This window comes from Globicephala melas, chromosome 13 (assembly GCF_963455315.2).
Source record: "Globicephala melas chromosome 13, mGloMel1.2, whole genome shotgun sequence".
Lineage (NCBI taxonomy): Eukaryota > Metazoa > Chordata > Mammalia > Artiodactyla > Delphinidae > Globicephala > Globicephala melas.
Window position 1 is genome coordinate 6469935 of NC_083326.1, and position 25997 is coordinate 6495931.

Genomic DNA, 25997 nt, shown 5'->3' on the forward strand with positions numbered 1-25997 from the left:
CAAAAAGATGAGCGCCTGGGTTTCTCTGCTTACCTCCAGACCTCTGCACTGTACAGCACAGGTATGCTTGTGAGGACCCATGATCCCTAAGTTTTCTGCACAGGGACCCTCAACAGTTTAACATGGGACATCTCAGCTCTACTCTGTTTTGACGTAGACAATTCTTAGACTGACCTTTTCAATTGCTTGGAGAGTTTTGAGAACTCCAGAATGCTCTTTTGAGGCGACCAGGCACATCAGGATTTCCCAAAAACAAAGCTAGAAATGTCTGATATAGACATGTCCTACCCTGATAATTACCCCAGAAGGATGCAGCTTCTCGCTCATATCTGGATGAGGAATAAATATGTTATTAAATGCTTATGTGCCTGGCACTGTGCTGAGGACTTCAGATGCATTACCTCATTTATCACAACAGTCTATGAAGTAAGTATGATCATTCTACTAAATAATGAGGGAACCCAGGCTCAGAGAGATTAATTTACTCGCCTGTGGTCACCCAGCCTAGGAGTCTGGGAGCTGACACTGAAATCTAGGCCTGACACCGAAGCCCAAGGCCCAACCACCAGGTTCTGATGGCTCCAGTCCAGGCTGCGCTTCCGCAGTCTGGTCTTTTATTTACAAGCTGGAGAGGGCAGGGAGCAGCTCCACACCAGGCCTCCAGCCGGGGCCCAACCCACAGGACCCTACCTGCCCCCTCACTCCTCCTGTTTGGAAGAAGAGTGAAGAAACGCTTCACTGACGTAAGCAGTTAAGATGTTTGCCAACCACCACCCGGCAGAGCAGGGCAGGGTGATTCTAGTCCAGCCCGAGCACAGCCAGCTGGTGACCCTGGGCAGCTCACTTCCTTCTCGGGGCCTCCCTCGTGAAGGTGCATGTTATATCAGGAAGCACCCACACCTGCACGTACAGCTAAAGTGAGCTCAGGCCACAACACACTTTCTGCCGCAAACTGCCACCTTCTATTTTCCATCTGAAGTTATTTCGTTAAACAAACAAGATGTTGGCCACAGCCCATTAAATTGCTTTCCTGAACCCCTAGTGGGTTGCGATGCAGTTTTGAGAGACACTGGACTCAAGATGGGGGATTAAAGAAACCTTTCCTGGAGCCCAGCAGATAGAAGAGCCAGGAGCCGGAGTGGGGCCCGGCTGCCAGTAGAACACGGTTTGAAAACCAGTGGCTCGACAGCTCCCTAGCGTCCTTGTCAAGTTCCTAAGTGGAACAAACTATGCCTGGTCTGAACCCTGTGCTTGGACCATCACTGAAAGGCCATCCAATCAGCCAGGCTACAATACTTGAACTCAAGATTGAGCCACTGTGCCCGCAGCCTGAGCCCCTTCCGCTAAATCAAAAGGCTGATGTGGACGCTGCAGGGCAGGAAGAAGGAGCACAGAGCCTTCACCTAAGAAGGGCAAGTGCGGCCCACCTCATGAATCGTGGAGTTGTCAGCCAGATGTGTTCAGACCCCAAGGTCCAAAAATGAGATGGAGCCCCAGGACACTCCTTGTCTGTTTTCTAAGAAGAGAGATGTGGGTGAAAGACAGTAATAGCAGCCTTCTACCTCCGGCTGGAGCAGATCATTCTGAGCAATGCTTGAACCTGCTGGGTTTTGAGAAGCTGCATGGGTGCTGCAGATTAGTGACAGTTCTTTGCACCTTCCAGGTCAAATGCAAATTCCTAATTCCATCAGCAACTTCGTTCCCAGGTGCAACATCTGGGAGCCGTTGATGGTTAAGTTGTTTCTGGGTAACTGACCACTGCATATGGATGTCTCCTCAGCTGCAGTGGGAAAGTGCCAGGTGGAGATGGCAGGAGGGGGGCTGGGCTGCCTCTCCTCCTCCCCATTTCTGGCTCCTTCCTCCTTCTGACACTTAGAGGACCTTCTTCAGACAGGTGGGTCCCTGTGGAAAATACCACAGGCTCTGGGTTGCTACAGTGCCCTGTTCAGCTCCAGTTCCTGGCAGAAGATGTTTGGCTTACGTGATTTCACGGGGGCTAGTTGGGCGCTATCTGCACCCCGCCCCTATTTCAGGCCAGTGTCCAGCAGAGGGGATCCACGGTCTTGGCACAGCTTAACAGACACTGGGGTGGCCCAACGGCCTATCCACAATGCAAATCAGATCGTGATAGCGGTCTTTTAGCTCAAAGAAATGACATTTTCCGTCATATATCTGATTCTATATTAAAAGGCAAAGGGGTCCATTGACAGATGAATAGATAAACAAAATGTGGTCTCTACATATAAGGGAATATTATTCAGCCTTAGAAAAGGAAGTTCTGACACATGCTACAACACGGATGAATTTTAAAGACATTATGAGAAGTGAAATAGGCCACGCACTAACAGACAAGTACTGCATGATTCCACTTACACGAATCATCAGTGTAGAGTCATCAAAATCACAGAGACAGAAAGTAGCATCTGGCTGCCAACGGAGGCAATGGTGAGTAGTGCTTAATGGGTTCAGTTTCAGTTTTGCAAGATGGAAGAGTTCTGTGGATGAACAGTGTTGATGCTTGTACAAGTATGAATGGACTTAGTACCACTGAACTGTACACTTAAAAATGATCAAGATGGTAAATGTTAGTGTATTTTGCCACAATAAAGAACAAACAAGCAAAAGATAAAGAGGACAAGGTAGGACTTGGGCACAGGAGAAATCCCCTTGGCAACTCCAGCCAGCCTGACACCCAGACCAATGCCAAGTTGAAATCTGAAAAGCTGTCCAGGAGGATGTTACCGTTGACACCCATATTTCTCAGCCCAAACTGAAATTCTTTTGTCTGTCAGCGCCCTGCTTGAGCCCTCAGTGTTGGGGAACATTTCTGGAGGCTCTGTCTTGGGGGACAGCACATAAGAGGGTTCCCTGGGGAGCCAGGCTCCAGGGGCCGCGGTACCTGGACGGGTAGCCAGCCGCGCTGATCCGAATGGTCTCCAACACCCCGCACGCTCGGAGCTGCTGCACTGCTCTCTTCGGGTCAAAGCTGAAAAACACAAGACAAGCAGTGAGTGCCACACGGCAAAGGAGTGGAACAGGGGAGGGGGAGAGCCCACCCCCTCCTGCACAGGCACCCTGGAGCTCAAGGTCAGGGGCCAAGCACAGACTAAGGAACAGTGACTGGCAGCACACGAGCCATCTCAGCATCTTCAGTTCTGTGCATTCTTATTCGCACCTGGGATACTCCTCTTCTCTGCCCGCCACATTCTGTCCACCCACCAAGGCTCATTCCTGCTTCCTCTGCAGAGCCTTCCCTCATTATTTCCATACACAGGGGCATCTGTCTTAATTCAACGGCCAAATCACATACACTCGGCACCACAAGCATTATTTGGCTCCAGAGTTAAAAGGGGGAGTGTCTCAGGCCACGCAGACCTGGGTTTCAATCATGACGTGATCACTTATAGCTGCATGTGTGATTTGGGGCAAGTAACATAAACTTGCACGGCAGTATCTTCATCTGTCAAGTGGGGATCATAGAAGTATCCCTTTTAGAGGGTTAGTGTGAAGACGAAATGTAATGGCCCATGAGAGCAGTGAGAACAGCGCCTGGCAGAACATAAGGGCACACGTGTTGTTAGCTACTATCATGATAGCTGCCCAGTTAAGAATCATATAGATGAAGAACTTTATCTTCCTGTCTTTAGAGATATGAGCCATGACTTCAACAACTCACCCACCCTAAAATGCTACATCTAGCACTGAACACCCAGTTTTTATTCTGGGTATATGTGTATGTGTATGTCTGGGTATACGTGTATGTCCTACACATATACTGAGCGGGACACTGGAATAAAAAGTCAGACGTGGTCTGGATTTTCTAAGAGCATCCACACTTGAAGAGGAGAGAAGTGTACAGAAGAAGTAAACCACACGGCAGTATGTGATAAAGGTGGTAAACATGCTGAAAGAAACTGGAGGGAAAGATGTTGAGGTTGGCTGGGGTAATCAGGGAGTCTTCGTGGAGAAAGAATTAAGCTGAACTAGAATTAATCATTTATATTTGGGATGAGGAATAAGTGTTTCCATTTCTTTCTGGCTGTTCTGAAGCCTGGCTACAAGCCGAGGGCCTCTTGCTCCTTGCACTCTGGGAAGAGGGAGGGCAGGGGTGAGGCCCCCCCAGACTCAGTCCGGGATCCTGCGGATTGTACTGGCCTCAGCGCACGCCTGGCCGGGCAGTCGGGCAGCCTACTTGCCCTGTTGGGTAAATGCAGATGGCAGCTTCCTTACTCCTAGGACCCGGGAGGGCTCAGCAGGCAACCTCTCACCACATTTGTCTGCCACGCTCCCGGACAGCCCCAGATGCTCTTCTCCCAGCAGCTGGACCCACTCAGGATTCTGGAATTCTGCAGGAAGGACCTGGCCTGGGGTTGACTGCCCTCGATTCACATCTCTCCATGGGACACACCCTCTCTGTCCTCCCATCTCTACGACCTGCTCGGCCCCTGGTCACGTTGCTCTCTTATGCTGAGTTGCACGTAGGCCAGGGGCCCAGGAGTCCACTGAGGCAGGTGGTGCCCTGCAGTGGCCTGGGCTCAGCGGGCACTTGGTGGTGGGGAAACAGCAGGCATTTTCCAAGTGACTGAAGACCGCGAGCTGACCTTCCCCGGGCACTCTCTTGGTTCCAATGCGCAGGGCTCGGCGTCCCAGGAGACGCCCTCGTCCTCCTCCAGGCCTCGGCTCACTCTGACTTCCTCCCGCCTCCCCCTGCCTGCCCCAGTCCTCCCCTCTTTGGACACCCAGCTTATCCATACAGTCTTCCTGATGACTCCAGCCCCAGGGTGCACATGGCACTTTGAGTGTGTAAGGCACAACTAAGCGCTGAACTCTGCAGAGTCCTGAACACCAACAGTTACTTCAGAGGAGTTAATTTCATCTTTTTTTAGGCAGAGAAGAAGCTCCTTAGTGGAAGGGTCTTACAGGACGAAAGGAAACACTCGTGCCGAGACTAGACCGTAGGCTGAACCTCTTACTATGCCACCTACTTTGTAATTTTGCTGAGGCCGCCCCAGGATTCGGCTCAGTTCTGGGATCCGAGGAGGACCTTCATACGGGTGGTGGTGATCAGTTTCATGAGAAGCTGTACGTCCGAGGGACATAAAGGCTGCCTGTGACCTCGAGAAATCCAAGGCGGCCTTTGGGAGGCAGGCTCTGCCGTTTACAGGTTCTGCTCCTCTCGCCTCTCAAGTGGTCAGCTGGGCCCTGAGTCAGGAACGCAACGTGGACGTGCTTGTCCTTGGGAAAGGTTTTCTGCTCACAGCAGCCTCTCCCTCGAGGCACCCTGCAGCCGGGATCTCAACTGGCCATCGGCTTCTTCCCTTTGCTTGGCACAACTACGGGGTCAAGTTCAACCTGCTGCACATGGTGGGGACGGGCAGCATGCTTGGCGAGCATCTGTGACCTCTAGTCCTTTGTGAGCTGTGGGTCTAGCTGGGGTCCCTACTTCCTCCAGGACCTCCTGCTGCTTCCTGGGTGGAAAAATGAGCTAACTGTCACTGAGAGGCCCTTCCCTCCTTCAAAGGACTATTACTCTTCCCCAGCACCCCCATCTCCTCCTGCTCTGGACCCCGGTATCATGTCTGTGAAAACTGGGCATGCCAGCTCTGGGCCAGGTCCTGTCTGATGGCTGGGGAGCGGCTTGGGAACGTGACCCCCGCTCCCACGCAGTGCTGTGGAAGCTCTTTGGGGGAAACGTCTTCTCTTGGGGCCCACACACCGAGTTGGTCCCATGAAAGCATGCGGCAAATAATTTTTGAACTCAGCTTTAACATTCTTCCCTGCTTCTTGATGACCTCAGCAAAATCCCGTCCTTCTTCACACATCCTCTTCCCCGTGGTGGGGGAAACGAGCAAGGCTGAAGGGGAACTTGGACTGGCCTTAGCTCTGCCACCAGCAGCTAATGTCACCTTGTGCAAAACACTCTCTCTGGACCTCGTCTTCCTCACTCATTCAATGAGAGCTGAGAATATCTGCCCAACTCTAATCTACTGGTTTGTTGTAATGATCGAGTGACGTAAAAGAGAGGAAGCTGTTAGAAAAAACCCGAGAAGACAGTATAACAAGAAGATACTGCCATGCCCCTCCCCTGTCCACACCCCCCAGGGGACACGTAAAGCCTGCCAGCCTTCTGTACCTTAATCTTATCTCCCTGAGAGTAAAGAAAACTCACTGCTAAACTCTCTCAGTCTGCCTCCCTGCATTAGTTACCAGTAACTGGGAGTGAAGACCAGCCCTTCCACCTATTAAATTTGGGAGGGCCACAGTGCAGACAAGCAACACCTAAGTCTGGACTGAAAAATTACCAAAGATATGTAAGGGTCCAACTGCTGAAATGCAGGGTTATACTCTCCTCTCTCAGTAAACTGTGCAGGTTCAGCAGAGCCGGAAGCTTGCTGGACGCAGAGTGAGACCTCCTCCCGTGGCGCCGCCTGGCTGAGTTCCGCACAGGCTGCCTGGGGCTCTGCAGTGCTGTGCACGCAACACGCAGGACTCCGAGGTGCTCAGGACCGCCCGCTTCTAAGATCAGTGGACTGGCCTTCAGGAAACCTGGCCAGTTCCTCCGACGAGCCACCCCAGATGATCACACACACCCTAGGCCACCTCCTTCCTGGACACTTCATGCCCTCTCGCCTCTGTGCTGCTGTGGCTTCTACAGACCCACTGACAGTCACTTCTTCCACGTGGTCAACAGTTATTTGTGGCTGGCAACTCCTTAAGGATGAAGGCTACGTCTTATTCACTGTCATTCCACCTGTCCTAGCCCAGTGCTCAGGACGGATGGTTTCTGAATACAGGAAGAGGTAGAGAGAAAGACTTTTATAAAAGAGAGGCAACAAAGCATTCAGTACAGGACAGCGGCGCTCCACTGGGGGAATTCTGCCCTCCAAGGAACATGTGGAGATGCTTTAAAACGTTTTTAGTTGTCACAATAGTAGGGATGTTCCCATCTAGTGGGCAGAGGCCAGGGGTGCTGCTAAGCTTCTTCCAGCGCACAGGACACCCCACAGCAAAGAATTCCCTGGGCTAAAATGCCAAGAGTGCTGAGGTTGAGAAAGCCTAGTTTTAGGGGATGGGAGGAGGGATATAGCACTTTCCTTCCAGAATATCAACATCACATATATATATATATTTTTTTTTTTTTTTTTTTTTTGGCGGTACGTGGGCCTCTCACTGTTGTGGCCTTTCCCGTTGCGGAGCACAGGCTCCGGACGCGCAGGCTCAGCGGCCATGGCTCACGGGCCCAGCCGCTCCGCGGCATGTGGGATCTTCCCGGACCCGGGCACGAACCCGTGTCCCCTGCATCGGCAGGCGGACCCTCAACCACTGCGCCACCAGGGAAGCCCAACGGCATATATTTTAATGGCATACATTTTTATGCGTGTCACAAATAATCCCCATTACCTCCTTGAATTCTTCCATCAGGATAATTATTTCTTTAAGCACAATGAACAGATGAGGAAATGAGACTAAGAGGGTAAAGGACTAGTTCGGGATTCGCCAAATAACTGGTAGCAGAGAACCCAGGCTTTCTGACTTGGTTCTGTATTTCCCCCATTTTCTTTATTGGGAGGAAGATTTTGGTCCCGAAGGAAAAGGAGGGCCTTAGAAAAATGGGATATTAGGACTAGAAAGTCCCTTTGAAAGTCCCTAGTGTCTTCTCTCACTTGGGAGGGGAGACCCAGCATGAGAACTCGGCACATGGCGGGCGTCCGGTCTGACGAATGAACTGCCCAAGGTCGCGCTGGCTGGGGGGCAGAGCTGGTGCCAGCCCTGGACTCTCCTCTCCCGGGCCCAGCACTCCGCTCCTGCCCTTCACACATAATCTAAGTCTTCCGCACATGCTGTGTTTCTAATAGGCTCTTTTCTTCTGGAGGCAGCTGGTAAACAGATGCCACACGGCGGGGGGAATTCCTAAGCGTGTCTCGGAAACTTGGAGGAAGGGAGAAGAATGAACCGTCAGCACGCTTCAAAGAAGGCTGATTTGACGCTGTCTTCCTAACCTTTCTCAGCACAAGGTTCCTGTGAGTGGAATTCAAGCTTTATTAACTGATACAAATTGCAGAAGGCAGTTCAGATATTCATTCTGAGAGTCAGAGGTGCCAAAATAAATTATTTCACAGAAAGAAATTACGCCAGGACCAAAAAGGAAATCAGAAAGATGGGAGGAAAGTGCTTGAAAAATGTAAAAACATCCCTTCTCCGGCCAGAGGGAATAGCACATGTGGAGGCTCGGGGTAACAGAAGAAGAGGCTGCAGAGGTGAGTGAGAGACCATTCTAAAGGCGCAGGGCAGTATTCCAGGCAAGAGATGAAGAGAGTCTGAAACAAGGCCGAAGTGGAAGGGAGAGACGAGGGAGACCAGTGTGAGAAATTTTCAAGTGACTCCGTGGGACTTTGACAATGACTGGACCCTGGGGAGTAAGGGAGAGGGAAGAATCAAGGGTCACGCTGTCCAGTATGGTAGCCACTAGCCACTTGTAAGTAATTAAAATGAAATTAAGAATTCACTTTCTCAGTCACACCAGCCACACTGCAAGAACTCAATGGTCACATGTGACTAGCGGCTACCATGTTGGTCAAGGCAGATTACAGAAGAGTTCCATCATCACAGAAAGTTCTACTGGACAGCACCGGTCCAGAGAGACCTCAGGTTTCTGGTTTGGAAGAACGAACTTTGGCGGGTGGATGAGATGTCAGGAAATCATTATGCCATTTACTACAACAGAGACCAAGTAAACAGGAAACATTCAAGGGGGAAAGGATGAGTTTGGTGTCAGACACGCTGAATGTGAGGGGGCCAAGGAAGCTGCAGCAGGCCTGCAGAAAGGCTGGCTGGAACCTGGCACAACCCAGAAATGACAAAGGTACTGAAGAGTCACTGCTCCCCAGATTTGGGTGAAGTCAACCATGGGAGTGGTGTCAGAAATGGAAGAAAAATTTTAAGGTAGGAGTAGTGGCAGCATTTGGGTTAGAGTGAGGGGAAGGTGAGCAAATGTGGGTAACTCCGGAAGCCCAGCAGGAGAGGGGATGTGAGAAATGGGACCATCTGCATCGACACACTGCTTGAGGTTATGCTTCCTCCATCAAGAAGCCTTCCCTGACCACTCCGGACATGCTCCGGTCTCTGAACTGAGCAGTCACTGTGAGACGCACTATGTCTGCATTTAATGGCACACTTCTAAGTGGTTCTCGGATTCGTGGGCACATTTGACACCACTGTAAGCAACAGGGGATCGGGCAACTGGATCTTCTCATCCCCCTGAATCCTCCGGACAGCAGACAGGTGTAACCTGTATTCGGCATATAAACCATTGGGGAGTGCAGGACCAGCTACTCATCCTGCTGAAGACTGCAGACCTCTGAGAGGCTGTGCCTGCCCCTGAACTTGTAAGGCCACGTGAAGAGGCCAGCACTCACCGGAAGGGGAGCTTCTCGTCGTTGGGCTTGATGCAGCGGACGTAGTGCGGCGTTGTGGTGTTCAGGGTCTCCATGAGCAGGTGCAGGGAGGTGCGGAACTGGGGAGACAAAGATCAGTGACTGGTGATTTATTTGTCTTCAGCTTTGTGGCTGAATAAGGAACAAAAAGGAGCACACACAGACTGGTGGTAGTATCTGTCAATACTCTTATTGTTTAGATCATTCCTGTTTAACCCAGGACAGGGGGACACCCAGGGACCTGATGTCAGACTCCAGCTCTGACAGCTGCCTGGCTGCATGACCAAAACCAAGGCCCTCCCACATCCCCGGCACCGGGGATCCTCAAAGCACGTGGGGAGAGACCGCCCGGATGCGTCTCATTCAGTGCCCTGATCAGATGAGATAAGGTGAGCAAGTGCTAAGAGTGTGAGAGGGACCATCGCTGTGAATGGAGGCCCATGAGTCCTAAACGTGAGGCCCTGGAGCCCTGACACGTGGTGCCCGGGCATCCCGGGAATTACTGCCTTATAGGAAATGCTCAGAGCCGGGAATCCATCGAAGTATTAAGGTCAGTGGCTGCCAGGGGCTCAGCAGGCACTCTCTTCTCTTGGGAGACACACTGCACATAACATCCCACAGCAAACCCACGGCAGGAGCTGTTTCTCAGTTTCTGGGTCCCCAGGCTATTGACCCCTCCCTCAACAACTGCACTTCTAGACTTCTGGCCTCGCCCACAGGTGTCTGTGGTCCGGCAACATCTACAATCCCCACAAGGATTAGACGCATCGTGTGGGGCTGGAGTCATCCTCGTTCTCTCTCCTGCCAGTTCCCTCAAGAGAAGGTTTCGCAGTTTCCTTCTTCAAAGGGCACAGAAAGACCGGGCTGGGCGCTGGGGATGCGGATGCCGAGGCCACTCTGGCCTCCCTCTGACTCTGCACCTACATCCTTCGTCTCCAGAGAGGCAGCCCCGCTACACGTGCCAGGGCCCACAGCTCCCGCCATGAGGCCTGGGGCTGACCTGGTGGCCCACGGTTTTCTTGTGCTCCTTGTTGGAGGCTTTCAGAGGGGGTCTGGCAGAGCGAACGCTGATCTTTGAAGATGTGGCGGCAGCAGGAGCAGAGTCTTTGCCATCGTGGAACAAGTCAGCCACCAGGGGGAGCTAGAAACAAACACAGAGAACGAGTTCTTGGACTTTATGCTGCTTACACTCTTTCCAAGTAGCTTTCCAATACACGCCTGAGAGAACTGGAAACACACGTCCACATTATTCCTAATAGCGTTACACATGTACAGCATTATTCCTAATGCCCACAAAGCAGGGACAACCCAAATGCCCATCAACTGATGGACAGATGAGCAGAATATGGTGAATACACGCGATGCAATATTACTCAACAAAAAACATAAAGGAATGAAGTCCTCATACATGCCACAACCTGCGTGAACCCTGGAAACATGCCAAGTGAAAGAAGCCGGACCGAGAGGACCACACAGTGTGTGATTCCATTTACAGGAAATGTCCAGGGGACAGCAGGTCATATATGGTTTGCCAGGGGCGAGGGGACGGGCAAAGTGAAATGCCTGCTGATGGGGACAGTTTCTTTTTGGAGTGATGAAAGTATTCTGGAATTTAGCATGGCGATAGTTGTACAACTTGGTGAATATACTAAAACCACTGAATTACACAATTTAAAAGGGTGAACTTTGGGTACAAGAATTATATCTCAATTTAAAGAAAGGAAAAAAGTAATTTTCCCAGACAATCTCACTTAACCTTTATGTACAAAGATGGGCAAAACTTCTTTCCCTTCTGGTGTGGTAGAAGGTAGCTATGTTCTAAGAAAACTGTTTAAATTTTTCCATACTTATTATTACTGGGTCTTGTAAAGTTATTTAACTTCCTTAAGCCTTATTTTCTTCATCAGTAAAATAGGGATAAGAATGTACCCATTATGTGGAGTTGTTATGAGACTAAGTAAGAATACCTCTCTGTTAATGCACTGTGTGTACCAGGGTGAAGATCAGACCATGCGTGAGGGGCAGGTGGGACAGAGAGTCCCAGCTCTCCCCCGTCCCCTACAAAACTAGTCCTGCCAGCATCCCTTGGGGAAGTGGATGCTGGGGATAGAATCAAGTGTTGTAAGGCCACTACCACATGCCTGCATGTGGGGAGGGAACAAAAGGAGCCCCAGGCCCCACTCTCCAGCCCTGAGCCACTCCCAATCCCAACAGAAGAGAGGCTCAAATGCTTGTGCCTCCGTGTCCAGGCTCCGGTCCGTCACATCCCCTGCACCTTTCTTCCCACAGCCCCCGTAACGATGTTGTCTCCCATCTCCTCCCGCCAGTTCTGAATGCCCTGAGTCTGTCTTCCGGGGGCTCTGCAATCGGATCCCACTCACCCCCTCTCAGATAATACCTTTTTTCTTTAAATTAATTTTTATTGGCGTATAGTTGCTTTACAATGCTGTGTTAGTTCCTGCTGTGCAGCAAAGCGAATCAGTTATACGCATACATGTATCCACTCTTTTTAGATTTCCTTCCCACTTAGGTCACCGCAGAGCAGTGAGTAGAGCTCCCTGTGCTACACAGTAGGTTCTCATTAGTTACCTATTTTATACATAGTAGTGTATATGCATCAATCCCAATCTCCCAGTTCATCCCACCCCTGCTTCCCCCCTTGGTAACCGTAAGTTTGTTCTCTATAGCTGTGTCTCTATTTCGGCTTTGCAAATAAGTTCATCTCTACCATTTTTCTAGATTCCACATATAAGCGATATTATATGCCATTTGTTTTCCTCTTTCTGATTTACTTCACTCTGTATGACAGTCTCTAGATGAAGCTGATCAGTTTACTGTCACATAAACCAACACGCTTGTTATTCCCACCTTTGCTCACCATTATTCTTATCTGAAACACCCACCCCCTTCTCCTACCTTCTCTCGTCCCGAGAGCCCCATCTCTCAGGGTCTGGCCCTGCCTCCTCCACGACCCTTTCCCAGATCACTTCATCCACTCATTTCTGCCTCTCCCAGGCTCAGCCTGTGCCACCTGGGTACCACCTGAGTCTGTGCTGGGCCCTGAGCCCTAGGCTTGCTGAACCTACAGCCTCCTAGCCTTCCCCATTGATGGAGGATGAGAGCTGAAGAGAAGACTAAAGGAGAAAATCCACGTGAGTACAGAGAAGAGTGCCCGGCATAGAATAAGCACTCATACATGATCTAGTTTTATTATTTTTATTGGGGATATATATATATATATATATATATATATATATATATAAAATCTGTCTACATTGTGAAAGTACAGATGCCTGAGAAAGTTATATTTTTGAGCTGAAGAGGAAACAGAATCATAGAATTTAAATCTGGAAGAACCATAAAGATCAACCCTCAACTTCCTGTGGCAGGTGAGGAAAGAGCAGCTCTGGGAGGAGGGACCTACCAGACCCTGCTTCAACCCCCAGTCGCCCCACAGCAACCACGGCGGGCGGCATCAGCTCGACCAGGGCTGTTGGTTAATGGATGAGCCAGGGCTGGAAGCACTGACCTGGGCCTCCTCTCTGAAGACCTCTTCCCTGAGATTCAGCAGGTCCACATTCCTCCGACTTTCTGCCTACTTTTCCCAATGTGTTCTTTCCCAGCACCTTTCGCTGGTCCATCTTCTGCACTTCTCTCCTTTGAGTTGCTGATCCCCAAAACTGCATCCTCACCACTTAATTTTTCTAACACTCATTCCCTGGACTGTATCCTTCATGCCTATGGCTTCAACTATCACCTTCAAGCCCGTCTCTCCATCTTGATTTTCTTCCACTACCACGGTCCATAGTTCCAACCATCTGCTGAATATCCTGCTTCTCCTCCCTCTGGGTGTTCCACTGGAAACTCCAAATTCAACATGGCCCAAACCACCACCACTGCTGTCTTCCCAGATTTAGGTTAGAGATCCTGCCATCACCCTACTTCTCATCCCCATCAATCACCAAGTTCTGTCCATGGTTAAGTCTCAGCAGTCCTTTCTCGATCAACCAGAACATCGCTGCCCTGGTTCAGGTCTACCTGAGCTCTCTCCTGGGTCACTAACAGTCACCTACAAAACTCGAGTGCCCTACCTGCAGGCATACGTTCATACAAACACATTCTACCCCATAGCCAGTTTTCTCTAAATCCAAACCATACCCAGTAACCCCCTGTTTACAGACCTGCTGGTCCTCACTGACCATGGCAGAGAGCCACCATCACACATATTGACTGAGAACAGGGGTAGGGGCTGGAGGGGTGGGGGGAGAGGACAGCCCAGGCATGGGGACTCTGTAAACTGGTGCCAGAGAGCCAAGGCACACGTGAGAAAAGGTCAGGTGCCCAGGCAGAGTGGCGCCTAGAAATTTCCATAGGGAAATAATTAATGGGAGGCTGAAGCCAGGTTCACATTCTAAAGACATCAGTGATTCAGTCTGCCAAGTCTAAACAATATATAAACTGATTAAATTATTCTAATTCATATACTTTCAGAAATAGATTTCCAAGATGTTTGAGTCTTGGGTAGAAGTTACCAACTGCACGACTACACTGTTTAAGGGTCTAATGTACTGAAATCGTTAGTAGTGGCTTTTTCTGTGAAAAATCTGTTAACTTCTAAGGTCACGAGCATGTATCAGAACCACAGGGGGAACTTTGAAATCGGATTCAATTATAAGAGTATTTTAAAACATAAGCCCCTTTCTCTTGCTTCAATCAGAAAAGCTATGCCTTTTTTTTTTTAATTTGACATATTAAAGGATTTACAACTTAAGAACAAAAAAGGAAAACTTTTGTTCAAGGCAGATTTTAATCTACACTGGCACTGTGCTATAATTTGGGAACAACCAAGGTTTAGTCTGGAGAATCTGAACTTTATTTTAAAAGTTATGTTTTAGGGCTTCCCTGGTGGCGCAGTGGTTGAGAGTCCACCTGCCGATGCAGGGGACACGGGTTCGTGCCCCGGTCCGGGAAGATCCCACATGCCGCGGAGCGGCTGGGCCCGTGAGCCATGGCCGCTCAGCCTGCGCGTCCGGAGCCTGTGCTCTGCAACGGGAGAGGCCACAACAGTGAGAGGCCCGCGTACCAAAAAAAAAAAAAAAGTTATGTTTTAATTGTAGGTCCCTGCTATTGAGACCACATTTGGAAGTGGTAGGGTCCCTGGGATGGAGAAGAAGATGAGTTTGTTGGGACTTTAGGGAGGAGGGGCAGGCTTTACATTCCATACAGAATTTGTATGATAAACTCAGTAAACGTACAGAGACATCTAATTTGACCACAGGACTGAAAGACGGACGGGCACCATGTCCAACCTCAGGCTGCAGGCAGCAGTAAAAGACCAGGACAAGGGGGCTGGGCCAGACACGGACCTCCTTGCCCCAGGAGTGTCCCAGCTGTAAATTAACCCCAAGTCCCAATGAAAAGTAGTTACCAAGTTCCTGTTTGAAAAAGGATTCATGCAAAGGAACACATTTCTGAGTGAGAGGAAAAAAAAAATTTTTTTTAATTGACTAACTCCAGTTCTGCTATTAGAGTGACTGGAAAGTCTATTTACCAGATGACCAACCAGTAATAGAAGTACTACAATTCATCTTAGGGCAGCCCTCAGAAACACGATCCACCTGGGCCTTTCTAAAAATTTACTCCCTTCAGTCTTGAAAACACTTAGATAAAACTTTCAAACAAACCAAGTACTTCCCTGATACTACTTGTCACTTATTTCAAAGTGTCCACAGGTACTGGCTTTCGTGTTCTCTGCTATTCAAGTCTATATATAGATTTTAAAAGCCTGAGGCAGATCTATTTGAAAAGGGATTAAAAGAAGTATAAAAACACTTTCTAAAGACCACTTGACAGTTTAAGAAAAATGTCAGTTACAGGTATATATACATAGCTGTTACCTTGGAAATCACACCTATTCATTTCCATTTATATGAACATAAAATATCTTTTCTTTAAAACAGACATGTGAAACTAAAATAAGACACACTATAATAACCATTTGATTGGAATCTCTTGTCTAGAATCTTATCTTTAAAAGCTACGGCTGTAAACAAAGTAACAAACACATTCTCTTTTCAATCAATTCTTTTACATGGTAAATGCTACCCTCTGGGGGGAAAAATATCAAACTTTTAGGTAAGAAATATTCTGTTTAAAGGGGTTTTGAAGAGGATTTGGAGGAAAAGTCTCAGTACTTCATTTGTTTAAAGAAGGAAAAGGGGACCTTCCTGGACTGCAGAGAATGATTATATTGCTTTACTGACTAAAGTTCTCTCTTACATAGTTACCTATTTATTCTAAATGTTGGTAGAGGCGTTTTAACTACCAGTACAAACTGATTTTAAACAGGAAGCATTCCAAAAACACTTAAAAGCAAATGTTATATAGTATGTTGACTCAAAGGTTATTATATAAAAAATAAATTAAAATTTAAAGCAAATGCGTTTGCTCAAAATGAAATGTGTGTATAACCTGTAAGGAAGCTAGCAGCACGGAAAGCAATGGAACGCATGCATTGTCACCCTTGATGAGCTGAAGTTGAGGGAGAACAGAGATGGGGGGAGACGGAGTTTGGGCCTTGTTGGAGCTACTCCATCCTGACTCCTGGACCTCCGGGATTGTCATGGCCCAGGGTAGGCAGCTTTGGGCTAATATGGTCTACTTGGCCTCTGGACCACATTGATCTCGAGATCCCTTCCGCTAGGATGGCGTGGAGAGGTGGCATCAGGGCTGCCTGCCTAGGAACACGGCCCAGCGTGGCCCTCACTGCCCAGCACCTGCTGGCATAAACTCTGGACCCACTGCCTATCTGTCTGACTTACACTCAGCACTGCCCCAGAAGAGGAAATCTCCAGAAGAAAAAAATTCTCCTTTCGAGATTATTTTTTCAGATTGATAAAATATTGCTTTTTACAATAAACACTAAGAAGGAAAACCCTCCACCTTTAGCATCTAAAACAAATCAGTCTGTTAACCTGAAATCATGTTTTAAAGAGGCATCTCTTAAGTCTCTATTTATAGCTCTCTGACAGCTGAGAAAGCAATTAGCTATATTATAGCCTCTTAGGCAATGTAACTGGCTTTACTAATTACATTCTCACTAACACCGTTTTATCTCGCTGCTCTTAGTGGGAGCTCTTCAAACATCCTTTTGGCTGATAGGGTATATGGTAGTCTTCCATCCCATACTGCTTAATTTTTCACAGTAATTTGTTAATTTCTTATCAGGAATGCCACACAAAAGAAAAAAGCTAATAGGTCTCCCCCCACATAAAAATACTTTAAGTAAAACTATGGGTTTACCTACAGGATCTAAGATCTAGCTGTGCTTAGTGAGAAGAAAACCAATAAAAAAATTGGGCATTAACTGGATACCATAGGCTTGCATCTTTCCAGGTCTTTATTTTTCTCTCTGCTTTTAAGTGCGCCTTAGAAACATAAACCTTGTGGGACTACTGTGAAAAAAAATTAAAGAAAACAATAGAGGCTCATTTTAAACTATGAGTTTTAAAAATGCCACAATGACAGATGTCGCCAGAGGTGTCCATCTGTCCAAATGATTTAAAGCACATTTCTGATCACTCTGATTCGTAGCTGCAGTCTGTGGAAATCCCATCTGTAGGTTTATAGTGACCTAGTGTCGATCTCTGCTTTCCCTCCTCTGGGATGTCTGAAATGGGTCCAGGGTGGAGAGTTCTCAGCGCTCCCTCCTCCTGCTGGGGTCTGGTGGGCCTAGAAGCCTCTCTCGGTTCATCTCTGAGTACTGCTGGTCACCGTCACAGCACCTCTGAGGGTTTGCTGGGATGGGGGTGCAAGGGTCTGACAACAAGGTCATTGGTTCTTTAGAAATGTTAGTTGGTGAAGGGGGAGGCTAGAGTTGTGGCAGGTGGACAGGGAACAGAAAGGAGTTGGTACCATTTAAGAGTAGATCACAGACCTATTTTACACTCCAACTTAGCAATACCTCTAGACTTTTGAAGTGCATATTCTTTGAACTGTCAATTCCATTTCTAAACTTTTACAGACATAACTATACAAGTAAGCAAAGATATATGTAAAGGGCATTCCATGCAGTATTAGTTGAATTAGCAAAATACCAATAGCTGTTTAAAAAAAGAAAAGAAGTGGATATGTACTCATGTGGAAAGATGGCCAAGATACAATGGTAAGTGAAAAATTAGAGAGGACAATATATAATGCAATTCATTTCAATCTTTTTTTTTTTTTTTTTTTTTTGGCTGTGTTGGGTCTTAGGTGCTGCGTGCGGGCTTTCTCTAGTTGTGGTGAGCGGGGGCTACACTTCGTTGCAGTGCGCGGGCTTCTCATTGCAGTGGCTTCTTTTTGTTGCGGAGCACGGGCTCTAGGCGCATGGGCTTCAGTAGTTGTGGCTCGCGGGCTCTAGAGCGCAGCCTCAGTAGTTGTGGCACATGGGCTTAGTTGCTCCGCGTCACGTGGGATCTTCCCGGACCAGGGATCAAACCCGTGTGCCCTGCATTGGCGGGCGGACCCTTATCCACTGCGCCACCAGGGAAGTCCCCATTTCAATCTTAAAAAGATGTACCAGTATGTTTGTATCATCAGAATGGGAATTCATCAAAAGGGAGGTCAGGAATGGGAGAGAATACTTTCATTTTACATATTTCTATACTATGTGAATTTTTATAAGCCTACATTTCATTTCTAATGAAAACTCAATCTACAATGATACCCCTATTTAGAAAAGAGCTAACATGGCAGGCCTGAGACTGCCATCCTAGAAAGGCCTGCTTACAAGGTTGACCCTTGGCTGGTGTCTGGAAATGTGGATTTTGAGAGGGTTTTCAGCAGTCCCTGATAAGAATGGTTTACTGAGCCTAAACTGTTTATGCAAACAATATGGTTTATGCTGAATGAACTGCTTTCCTTCTGGGAGTCTGGACTTTCGGTATGTGCTAGGCAAAGGGTGCCCACGTCACTGACTCTCAGTAGGGGACACTAAATGCCCAGGCTCAGGTGAGCTGCTCTGGTAGACAGGTCACAGGCATCATCACAACTCAGTGCTGTGGGAATTAAGTATATTCAGTGCGACTCCAGCGGAAAAGGACTCTGGAAGCTTGCACCTGGTTTCCCCTGGACTTCACCCCATGCACCTTCTCCCTTTGCTGATTCGCTTTGTATCCTTTCGCGGTAATAAATCATAGCCATGAGGACTACAATATGCTGAGTTCTGTGAGTCTTCCTAGCAAATGGTTCAATTTGGGGGTGACCTTGGGGACTCCCAGCACATTCCTATTACTCTCTTCCATAGAACCTTCTTCTTGACCTTCACAGCATTACCAAAATTTTTGATTAAACTCTATATCTTTTCACTAGACTGTAAGTTCTGTGAGGTTAACTACATACATTTGTTACTACTACATACCACACAAATATTCAATAAAGTTTGTTAAATAAAAATAAGAAAAAAAATCTCACTGACTAATAACAGATGATCTGCTGGAGACAGAGTGTGAGAGATTCCCTTCTAGATTCTGGGATCCCTAAGAGACACTCAAATTAAGACAAAAATTAATGGCAGAACCAGACGCTGCATGCCCCTCACTTGTGCTCCCACCTGAAAGGAGAAACTTGTAACAAAAGTTTCTCAGCCCTCTAAGGCCAGTGTCACAGTAACAGGAGGTCACAGGCGTCTAACTTCTAAGACGCACACAGTGAGGACACGTGCTCCTCAGGGCTCAAACCATCCACTTCTACTCCCTCCCTGTGGCTTTTCTCCCGTTCCCCACCTCCCTTGCAAAGAATGGAAAAAGTCACGTCAACCACCATGGACTAGAGGGCTGGACACCTGGCAAGCCGAGGGGTTAATCTTGCACTGACATGCACATTTACCCAAAGCAAATTTGTCTTAGTGACGACTAATTCCCTGATGCTCCAGATATTGGGAGACGGCATGGGGCCGGGGTCTGCCCCGGGCCGCCCACATCGCTGGTACGGACTCAAATCCTCCCTACAACCTTGGCCTCGGGGCCACGTGATTTACTTGCCTTTAGGTGCCTGGGTCCATTTTGCGGGGTGTATTTTCTCCATTCCATCATCTCACCCTAACTGCATTCATCTAAAGCTTACCACAAAGAGAAATTAATCTGCCATTTCTAGTGTTATCAGGCCTCTGCAGTGAGTTCAGTACCATGTGGTCTGGTAGAAAGCCTCCTAAATCCTAGAGAGTCCTTTTCTGGGTTCCCTCTGAAAGGCTGAAGCCAGCAACGGCACCTGCATCGGCGGGGTGGCTTTCTGGAACAGCGGGGCTCACGCTCCCTGCGCCCCCACCCCAGCCAAACCTCCTCTCTTTTCAGATACTGTATGCTTGTTTTTCTGCCCACTCACAGCCCACCAGAATGTAAACACCTAGAGAGTAGAATCTATCTTATTCACCTTTGTACACGGTGCATTTAGGGGCAGTGCCTCACAAGGTATGTGCTTAACAAATATTTGTTTAGGTGAATCAGTGCCTTGTTCCCTCTACCTGTAGAATGGACACAATATTGGCTATCTTTTTGTCATGCTCCTGAGAAGGAAATAACTGGAATTCTGGAGATAACAGAAAGTAACATTCCAAAATTGTAGATTTAAGTGTCCCTTGAATCCTATTATTCCATTTAAGTTTCTGGCCATAGGGAAGTTCCACTGACTGCTAAGCAGAAATTAAACACACTGATACTAGGATTTGAAGGGGTTTCAGTACTTTTACATCTGCACGTAGGAGGCGGAGGACAAATGACCCGATGAATGCCAGCAATGTTTTCACAGTTATACCTACCATCGTCTCTCCGATTGTCACTTCTCCTGTTCCCCCCGCTCCCCTGTCCTTCCATTAGCTGGCATCTTTCCCAGTCACCTCTGCCATCCCTTGCTTTCTTCCCTCCATCAGGCCGTTCTCAAATTCTCAGACTGAAATAACCTACAGACCCCTCACCTCCCCCTGCCCCACACCTCTGCCTCGGCCCCTCCAGAGTGGGGACGGCACCAACCACACCCTGTCTGGCTCTGGCCGTGGACACTCCGCCTCTGTCTCCCTGCTTCCGACGCTCTTTACCTTGCTGGCCTTCAGAATGTTGATCTGCTCTTCGTACACCGTGTCTCTGTTTTTCTCCAGAAAACTATCTGAAAGGTACTCCACCTGGAGCCACGGCAGGAAACAGAAACGGTAGTTAGTGCTCCAGCCTGACCCGGGACCCTCAGCAGCTTCTCCAGTAGTTTCAGCTCATACACAGCGTTTTCTGAAAAGAGCTGTGCGTACATGGGAAACCCACAGATGTTCTCATCCAAACTGCAAACCCAAGATGTGATCAGGGTTTACAAAGAGGGAGTTGAATGTTCATTTTGCGGAAAACCAAATTGTTTTTAAAAAGGAGTTCCTGGAAGATGGCCTTTAATAGAAGGCTTCCTTTGGGTGCTCTAAACGCAGCTGGTCAGTCTCACCCCAGATCAACTGAATTAGAACTTGCCTTTGAGCAATACCCCAGGTGACCTGCACACACATGAAAACTTGAGAAGCACTGGGCTAGCGCACACAGAACACAACCCACGTAGAGAAATTCTAAGTTTACGCCAGCTGCCAGGAAAGGAGCCACCTGAAGAAGAATCACTCTTTCTGCTTCTCTCTCAGGCTCCAGGAGAGTAGACAAGGCCCCACCCAAGAGACTCCAGGCCCTCTGAATTCAAAGGTCAGCTCCCTCTTAGCCCAGGAACCCCGAGTCCACCTTGGACAGGGCTCACGGAGCACCGGGCCCACCAAGAGGAGACCCACCTTATCTGCAAAGTGGACGACAATGAAGGCCGTGTTGGACATGCGGGGTTTCTGGAAGTGCTGGCTGCCGGAGTGCCGGTCGTAGAGCTTCTGAGCCCAGTTCTGGTCAGTTCCTTTGGGGACCTGTGGATCCACAAAATCAGGTGCTTTGTGAAGAGGGAAAAGGAAGCCAAGAGTCAAGGCAGAGTGATGGAGTCCGCCAGGAAGCTGACCTCATGAGGCTGGATTCAGCTCTGAGACCTGGATCCTAACTGGACGTGGAAAGCAGATTCAACCGTGAACACCTGGGACCCCACATGGCATCCCTCAACATGCCCTGTACGCTGGCACCCTGAAGGGGTGCGCTGAGCCTCAAAGAGCCTGCTGTCTGGCAGACGCTGGAAGAGTTGGGAGAGGAAGAGGGTGGAGGCCAAGGTCACAGGAGTAGAATCATAACCCACAGGATGAATCTGAAGATGCTTCTTTGCCCTGGTGGGGCCAGTGACTTCAGGGTCATGAACACACCACATCCGCCTCCAATGCCAAGTTCCTGCTCACTCAGGTCAAGGCCTGCAGCAGGAAAGCCCACTGTCTCTCTCTAGGGCCATCTGAATACCAGCGTCCAGGCTCAGCTCAAGTCTGTCCTTTTCTCTGGAGCCTTTCCTGACCACCCTTGATCTCGCTTTGGAATTCTTCCAATTTAGCTCTTACACATGCACTGCCTAATATTGTTCATCATTTGTTTTTTGTGTATTGTCTTGTCTCTATAAACTGTAAAGTAAGTTTGTTGGGTTCAGGAAGTATGACTTACTGTTTTTTTTCCTGTCCCTCAAAGAACTTAAAATTGGATTCCAGGGCTTCCCTGGTGGTGCAGTGGTTGAGAGTCTGCCTGCCGATGCAGGGGACATGGGTTCGTGCCCCGGTCCAGGAAGATCCCACATGCCGCGGAGCGGCTGGGCCCGTGAGCCATGGCCGCTCAGCCTGCGCGTCTGGAGCCTGTGCTCCGCAACGGGGGAGGCCACAGCAGTGAGAGGCCCGCGTACCGCAAAAAAAAAAAAAAATTGGATTCCAGCCATGCACTGGGTGCTAAGTACCTGGTGATTGAGCTACGCAGTACTAACCTCTACCTCCCGCAAATTTAAAGTTAGAAATTTACTACATTAATAATTCTGAAGGGCAGCCTCTTTTAATACCTTTAGAGATGGCTTCAGAAGTGAAAAAGCATCTTGCTTTGTTGAAAGCACAACACGAAGTCACTGTAACCACCACTCAAATTATCAAGAAAGATGGTGCCTCTGCTGATGGGAAGGTGCTCCCCACCACCTGTCATCCCTGAGCATCGCTGCACACGCACCTTCCTCAGCTATGGGCCACCAACTGCCTTTTGCCCTTTTCATTAGTTTAGATTGTATATTTGGATCAGGCAGGGTTGAAGGTGACCCTTGAACTAGCCATTTAAAAAGGGCTTTGTTTAGTAAATTAATAATACCTCTGCCATAAGAAAAATGCTTACACACTTGAGAAGAAATTTCTCAAATACTTTGTAAGCAAACAGATTTTTCTCAATATCCAACTTGGTGTGACTAGGATTGAATATCCAGTGCTAAGTGCCACAGGATTTTTAAGGAAACTCCTTCTTGAAGGAGACTATTAATTGTGTTGGGCAGACAAAATAAAATCTATTTAATTGAGCATTTAAAAATATATTGTTTTATATTTGTCTCCAAGCATCCCGTGTTTAGAAACACCAGGTACGGGGGGAAGCAAGAGGGCAGCCTGGCGGAGCTGTCAGGAGGCGAGGCTGGAGAACAGGAACACAATGGACCCAGCACTGGCAGAACCGGGCAAGACAGAACAGAAAGGGTAGGGCTATGATGAGAAGCCCCGGCTGGTCAACACTTGTATTTGCCAGTATCAAAATCGTCTTGTCTTGACAATGAAATTGGACTTCTGTTAGCAGACTCCATAATTCCACATAGTCTCTAATTCAGACTTGCATAAATCAATGAGTGAGGGAGGCCAGGAGTCAAGGTCATAGGTATACATGTTTCCTGACAAGCGTCAGTCTCTCTTCTCACCCCCACCCTTGACTAAAAATAAGGGCCAGCAGGAATTCACAACCATTAAGAATCTCAGATAATAATCAAAGCAAATGCCCAAAGAACTTACTGCCAGGCAGTTCTCTATACATTTTCGATGTATTAACTATTCAATCCTCACAATAATCCCATGAGCTAGGTACTACGGCTGTATACATTTTACAGATGAAGAAACTGAGACAGAGAGGTTAGGTAACTTGCCCAAGGTCACACAGCTGGGAAATAGCAGAACTGGGGTTCAAACCAGGACAGGCTCTAGGGTATGTGCTCCTCACTATCATGCTTTCCTGCCTAACGAGAGAGTTTTAAAGGTAACCACAAAGGCACGGTTAGGCAAGATGTAGTTATTTCCAAAAATCCTTCCAAAAAGTAGATTTAGAACAGGCGTAGGAGACAGAAAGCAAATTTTGTATTTTGATAAAAGCTACAATAGATTGTGGTTATCAGTAGGTCTGGAATATGCAGCAAATCAAATCCTTTAAAAAAGAATCTGCCAGCAGCTTCATGCGAGCTTCCTTACTCTCCTCCCCAAAGGCACTGGACCAGGAGCCTGGACCCCAGCTCTGTCCTCATCTAGGTGGGTACTGTCCCTCAGAGGGCAAGTCCCCCTGACCTGCTCTGTTGGCCACTGGTCACAGCAAAAAGTGAAGGCCCCGGTCCCACACAGGCAAATCTCCAGAGATAGGAAGTAGATTAGTGGCTGCCTAGGGCTGTGGGGGAATGGAGAGTGACTGCTAAGGGGTTTCTTTAGGGGATGAAAATGTTGTAAAATTGATTGTGGTGGTGACGGCTGCATGACTCTGAATATACTAAAAAACACTGAATTGTGTATTTTAAACAGGTGAATTGTACGGTTCACTAATTCTATCTTAATAAAGCTGTTAAAAATGCATTAAACCTGACTTTACTCTTTGTTATTGAAATAAAACAGAGAAAACATGGGGGTGGGGGGAGGGGAATGAAAGTCCTCAGACTTACTAAGCCCCTCAACAGCTTGGGGTATAAACCCTGTGGCCCAGGACAACTTTTCACCAAGGTGCTCTCAGAACCTTGTCGGAAACCGTACTCTCCCTTGAAGATGTCTGGCTGCCATCACTGGCCTGGGACATCGCCAGGGGCCAAAGCCTGCCCCAGCCCAACAGTTGACAAGAGCTGACTAATAAGGACCCCAAAGCCAGTTATTCCATCTCCGCTCCTTGTCCCGCTTTCCGGGGCCACTGCCACGACGGCCGCCTCCCTGGTCACTATCTCACTCCATCCCATACCTCCGTGGGCTCCCTGATGCCCTCTCAAATGACCCTGCCCCCATCAACCCCGAATCCTCCTGCGATAGCTGGGCCTCCAGGACTCTGCTGTCCTAACAGCTCTGGGCAGAGGTGGCTCCTCCCTCCCCACCTGGCAGCCATCTTCTCCAAGGCCAGCTCCGGGCCTTTACTTTTCCACCCTCACAAAACAGCCTTTCCGCGTGCTCAGCGAGACGCTAATTCTAGAGCAACTCAACGACCCATCCTGTCCCTTCCCACACCTGGGTGGCTGGCTAAGATCACACGTCAGCTCCTCTTCCCTTAATCGACTCCTGCTCTTAAGTTAATATAATTTAGTATTGCCGCCAGAAAATAAAATCAAATTTCACTGTGAGCGTCACTGCCATGGATTAAGACACTGTGCCCAGATTGAAGGGGAGAGTTGACTCCGACAACTCCCACATCTCACTTTATGGTCTCTGACCTCAGTAAACACATCTCTGCACTCGGTATTGCTCGTCCCTGTTTGTAGGACACCTTGTCCCCTCCTCCTCTGTTCTCTTCAGCTTCTAACCCTGCTGCGTCTTAGCAGATGCCTCGTTTCCTCCCTCATAGGGAAGCCAGCTGTCAAGCAGGAAACTTCAAATTCCTGCTCTACATCCAGAAACTCAGCTGCATCCACAGCCCTTCGATCCTTTGGGCCCTTCTCACGGAAGGGAGCGCTTCTTCCCCTAGCCGGCATCCTGCACACGCACCCCTGCCTCCTGGAGACCTGGATCCACCCAGCTTCCCTCTCCCGGAAGACTCTCCCACCTCTCCTCTCTCTCACCTCCTCCTTTTCACAGCTAAGCTTCCGGAAAGGAATTCAGACTTGCTATCTCCACGGCCTCACCTCCTATTCTCTCCTCAAGTTACTGAAATCAGGCTTCTGCCCAGACAACTTCCTTGAAACTGCTCTAAGCAACAACTCGCTGCCAGATGCAGGGCCTCCGAGGCCCTCACCACGGCTGCCCTCCCTCCTCAGCCCCTCTGCTCCTCGCCTAGAGCCCTCGGCATCTCCTCCCGGCTGGACAAGCGCAGTGCTGCCAGGGCGCTGCTGACTCCAGTCTCTCTGCAGCTTACGTTTCACACAGTTGCCAGGGAGACCTGTCGAAAAGTGAGTCACATCTGATCACACCTCTCCCCCGCTTCACACCCTTCCACCCCCAGAGCCTCCAGAGTCAAGTCCAAACGCCTTCGCCGGGCAGGCAAGGCCGAGCCTCATATTCTTGGACGGTTCCTCCTCCCGCCCTCGCCTGCCACCACCATGGGCTCTCTCTGGACAGATAGGACCATTTCATGTTCTGTGAACGTGACATTCCCTTTGCTCAGAACCCCTCTCCCCTCATGTGACCCCTGCTTACACAGCTGCCCTGGGCACGCTTTCCCCCTGAAACTTTCTTCTCAGTGTTTCCAT

General features: G+C 48.7%; 1 protein-coding gene across 2 annotated transcripts in view; it reads right to left on the reverse strand.

Annotated features, from left to right (window-relative positions):
• MYO5B (myosin VB) overlaps positions 1–25997 on the reverse strand; it is a 388804-nt gene that overhangs the window by 84129 nt on the left and 278678 nt on the right. For both annotated transcript variants that reach the window (XM_030867905.3, XM_030867909.3), the window contains exons 13-17: positions 21220–21342; positions 20506–20589; positions 10435–10575; positions 9417–9514; positions 2900–2986 (exon numbers count right to left, since the gene is read on the reverse strand). In XM_030867905.3, coding sequence (XP_030723765.1) covers positions 2900–2986; positions 9417–9514; positions 10435–10575; positions 20506–20589; positions 21220–21342 — 533 coding nt within the window. The remainder of the gene's footprint in view (positions 1–2899; positions 2987–9416; positions 9515–10434; positions 10576–20505; positions 20590–21219; positions 21343–25997) is intronic.